We start from the raw sequence: 5,109 nt of genomic DNA on the forward strand, positions 1-5,109 counted from the left end.
TTTGAACAGAATAATTCGACACAGAATACCCAGTATCGAGGAGATAATCACAGGGGGAATATAGTTAAATAAGGACATTGAGTATTACTGAAAAATACTTTTTGCCCACATTAATTAACACCTCATTTTGTAAAAACGGATTAGCATGTGTTATTAAGAAGCGGGAGCGAATTGAACTTTTTCAGAAACAGAAAATTCGAACGATTTTGAACATCGTCAACATCGGATGCAGGATTGTCAGCGGGCCAGTGAAGAGTAAAACATAAAAAATCGACTGCTCCTCAAAGAAAAAAATTATATTGCATGTATTTGAATCGTTAATGTATGTTTTTTTATATCAGAACCAGTCGATGCATTCAAATTTTAAATTTAATTAAAAATGAAATACAATGTGAAAAATTATCGACTTTTTAAAAACGATTTATATATGAACTGTTTAACAGCTCTAGCAACTCAAAGTAAACCAGAGTAACGATATTTTTTCTCAATTTACAAGTTTTCTATTTAACATAAAATGTGAACATTGGTGTGTAAGGAACATAGATTTCTTACACTACATAATATTTATAATCACTGAGGCTTCTATTTTTTTTTAGAAACTTTATCCTCTTAATCTTGAAATTTAGTGTATTGCGCTATTATATTTGGAATATAATTCTGTTAGTTTCTGCAAAATTTATTAGGGGAAAATTATCTGATTTTAGTAAGCTCCGACTATGCAAGTATTCAAATAATTGATGTTCAGGCTTTTCGGCATACCGACAAGCCTTAAAATCAATCAATTAGAAGAAAATGCTTATCAAATCCCATAAATTTAGATATTCGCCTTAAGAAATGAAATTAAAAGCTAAAGAGGTAGGTACAAAGAAGAAGGCATGTTGAGACATGCCTATATGTCAGTTAATATTTCATATGGCAATTTATGCTTTGTTTTAAATTTCAGTTCTAACCTAGTTTAACCATTTGCATCCTGGAGTTCATTTTTGTTAATTTGAAGATTTCCTCATGCAAGATGCTGACGTTGAGTTTTTCGTGGGTAGCGAAATTTTTATCTCTAAGATTTGCTCTTGCAATCATGCGCATGCATTTATTTTGCACTCTTTAAAGCTTCAATATATTACTAGGACAGGTACTACTTCAAATCGTGGAGCGTGCAATACAACAGTTTTAATTATTATATTATATAGGATTTGTTGGTTTTTGGTATTCAATTTACTCCTCCTGCAAATTATCTAATACCTATAGTACCCGTATAATTTGAAAGGCTTTCCTCCTTGCGTTCATAATATGTTTAGTAAAGTTCAATTTTTTTCAATTCAAAGTTCTTCATAAATACTATTTTTTTGTCAAAAATGAGGTCAGGAGTTTTTATAGTAAATATAATGTATTCAGTTTTTTGTGTGACAATGTGATAATGTGAAATTGTCGGCAACAATGTGAAATTCTTCAAACATATTTCTATTGACAGCTACAATAAACTTTATATTAGCTACATAATTGAGAATAATTTTGGCGAATTATTTAGGTGATTTCATTCCATCAAGTTTAAGGTATTTGTGCCAAATTTTTCAGGAATAATTATGTTATTCTTGACTCAAAGATATTTATTCTGTTATAGATTGCAACTTCAAAAACTTTTTTCAGCGTTGATGGAATACTTATGGGTATATAATTTTGCGGGAATAATTTATTTTTACCTAACTTGTAGATTGGAAGTATTTTTGCTATTTTCTAATTCTGAATTTTTTTAATACTATATTCTGTATTCCATCTAGCCCCAGGGAATTTTTGGCTTTGTTTTACAGCCACAATATATTATTTTTATTTTGAACATCTTTTCCTTTTAATAACTGCATTAAGTTTATTTTAAAATTTTCGTACTTTATCAAAATATGACTTTTGGTGAACTTTTCTAAGTGTATTCCTTATTTTGATTAGCTCTACTATGCTTTTAGATCATTTAAAAATATTTTCACTAGCCCCACCCAGTAGGTTTCCTTTTTGCATAGCATTATCAACGATATTAACGATATTGAGGAAACTATCAACACGGTCATGAACACCTGCACATGTTTTCAACCCAGAGTTTAATTTCCTATTTTCGTTTACATCCTTTTGGAACTTATTTAATTCAGCCGACCTATAATTTTTATAATTTCTTATTTCTGTTTAACTATCTGACACGCCCTCGATTTCAATGTTTACAGGCAATTGATCGAAGGATAGCGCATTTACGACCTCTATTCTAATATCACAGAAAATATTTTTAATTAGACCAATATCTACGATGCTTGGAATACCATTATTATTTGGATGCAACATACATATAACCATCTAGTGTTAACATTTCAAACATGTTTTTAAGTTATATGTTATACGCTGCCAATGCTGCCAATATGCTGTCCAATGCCTACAGCCTCGATTGTCTTAGTCTTTACAGATACTTCCGTGTATTTGAGCGTATTCAAATTTAATTTTAAAACAACATCCCCTTTTCTGTTACCACTTTTATTGCGCCTAGCAATATAGTATCCAGGAAATTTAAATTTGGTTTCAAAATAAAGATTTATTTCATTAATCAACATAATATGTATTTTATCATCATTAATAAATTCCCTAAGCTCAGAATGATTTTTCTGAATACCATTATCATTCCAATAAGGAATATTATAACAGTAATATCTGATCTAATTCCAGTTCTTGTCTGCGTGCTGCTCATTATAATTGGTACATACAGGTTGCATGTCTGCATTTATGATACACTGCGAGGTGAGATGCGGCTTAATACATTTCTGGAATTTGGGGCTTTTTTCTTAGTTCTGAAATCCATGTTCAAAATAACTTTATTTCTAAGTTATTGTAAAAATAAATTTTTCTCCCATGCTTCTGTGTCCAGTTGCTAAAAAGTTTTATTTATAGTGAGAGCTGGAAAAGGGATTCGATGTGTGACCAATCACTCTTCTGTGATTAGTTGCTAAAACGCATTCCTTTATAGGGTGAGCTGAAAAGGGGTTCGAGACTTGCTTAATCACTCTTCTGTGACCAGCCGCTAAAAATAATTTCAGAGAAGTAGCTGGAAAAGGGTTTCGAGATTGGATTAATCACTCTTCTGGGACCACTTGCTAAAAAGAAATTTTATCAAAGGGGGAGCTGGGAAAGGGGTTCGAGATGTGACCAATCCCTCTTCTGTGACAAGTCGCTAAAGCGTATTTTCTTTAAGGTTGAGCTGGAAAAGGGGCTCGTTATTTGACCAATCACTCTTCTGTGCTCAGTTTCTAAAACATAATTTTTTTAAAGGTTGAGCTGGAAAAGGGGTCTGTGATTTGACTAATCACTGTGCTGTGATAAGTTGCTAAAACGCAATTTTGTAAAGGGAGAGCTGGACAAAGAGTTTGAGATGTGTCCAATCACTTTTCTGTGATTAGTCGCTAAGACGTATTTTTTTACTGTTACTAAAAGTAAGAGAGATTCAAAAAATTATATTTATAAATATTTTAATAACAAAGAAACAAATAAAAAGAGTGCAGGTGCTGAGAATCGAACATGCAACTTACCGTTTATGAAGCCCAAACAGTGCTACCTGCACTAACCGACAATTGAAAATATTTTTCACCAAACTCTGTATGGCCTATAGCGAATATGTTAAACTCGAGTCTCTCGAAACGGTGGAAAAATGTACCATTGTCATTCTCCCCTTGTTAGTGTAATTGTTGCTTTTGATTGTATGCCAATTTGTGCATATATTTACAAATTAATATTCCTAATTTTTTGATAAAATAGTAAAATTTAGTTAAAGTAGAATAATATTTTGCCAGAAAAGAAGGTTTCTTGATGTTAAAATTTGCCGAAATAAAGATTCAAGTCCGGCAAAAAATATCAGAGCTATATGCACAACGATAATTTAGATCAAAGTAAATATTCTATTCCTGCAAAATTTCTGGACGAATAACCGTTCATATAATTCATATACTAATATTCATATAATAATAATATAGTTCATATAATTACCTGTGGGCAGGCTATTCGTCTAGAATTCTCGTGGAATAGCCGTTCCGAGACAGGTGGGCTATTCGTTCAGCATTCTAGTCGAATACATTTTTGACTTATCTCTGACCTTACTAGGAAGTTACAGAAATGAGCCGAAAGCATTCTGATGTCAAACCCCTGATTTTCCTTAATTTCTACGATATATAAACAATAAAGTATGCAGATATATTTTCAGTTAGCGTAGATTGGATAACAAATAATTTAAGTATAATTCACGGTAGAAAATGTTTTTATTTTTAATATACAAATTTAATGAAAAAGTGTCGAAAGTTACACGACCCAGGGAAGTGACTTGCAACAACATTTGTGGAAGTATTGTTTAACACCATACACCACCGTTCCCTTTCCCACGTCCGTCAATAACGATATACACGTTACCATAAGTTCGCCTAACTTTATAAACAGCCATTTAATTATTTTTTAATAAGCAATATTATGCGTATTTACTGGAATTCCATTAGGTAGTTGGAAATGTGGATGATTAAATTCCGTAATTTCATTTTGATTATGATGACGTGTTGGTATTCTAAGCGGTGGTAAAGCTGGTAGATTAAATTCAGTTTGCGGATTTGGATCTGTTCCATGAGGTGGTAAAAGTCCATGAAAAAATTCGGCATTCAAATTTTCTTCTCTGGATCTTTGAATCTGATTGTTGATTTCATAGAGATTGTCTTGAGTTCGCTGTGAACTCAAAGCTGTCAAAGGAAAGTAGAGGCTTATAAATTTTCAAAAGTAACAAGTATTTTTTAATTTATTGAGAACGTTCGAAGAGTATTTTAATTATATGAATTCAATTAAGCATTTTAATCATTTATAAATATTTTAGTTTCGAACATTAGCCTTCTGTGGAACTCAAAAATTAACAAGCTGTTACCCGCCGCACAGTGGGGTGAAATCGGAAAACGAGGTTCAAAATGACATTTAGAACGCAATTATGCACCAATTTTAGAATTTTTGTTGTTGAAAAATTCAGAACTAAATTTTTCAGAAAATGGTGAGAGTAGATTTTTTATTTTTTTGTTCATTTAATTTTTATTTTAATGCAAACATCGAAAAAAATGT

At 31.6% G+C, this 5,109-nt stretch overlaps 1 protein-coding gene across 1 annotated transcript in view; it reads right to left on the minus strand.

The window, feature by feature from the left end:
- Positions 1 to 4,258: 4,258 nt before the first annotated feature.
- The window catches only part of LOC117179824, a 2,047-nt gene continuing 1,196 nt past the window's right edge, over positions 4,259 to 5,109 (minus strand). Inside the window, exon 2 of the mRNA XM_033371960.1 lies at positions 4,259 to 4,742. Coding sequence (XP_033227851.1) covers positions 4,468 to 4,742 — 275 coding nt within the window. The 3' untranslated portion in view covers positions 4,259 to 4,467. The remainder of the gene's footprint in view (positions 4,743 to 5,109) is intronic.

The sequence above is a fragment of the Belonocnema kinseyi genome, chromosome 9, assembly GCF_010883055.1.
Source record: "Belonocnema kinseyi isolate 2016_QV_RU_SX_M_011 chromosome 9, B_treatae_v1, whole genome shotgun sequence".
NCBI lineage: Eukaryota > Metazoa > Arthropoda > Insecta > Hymenoptera > Cynipidae > Belonocnema > Belonocnema kinseyi.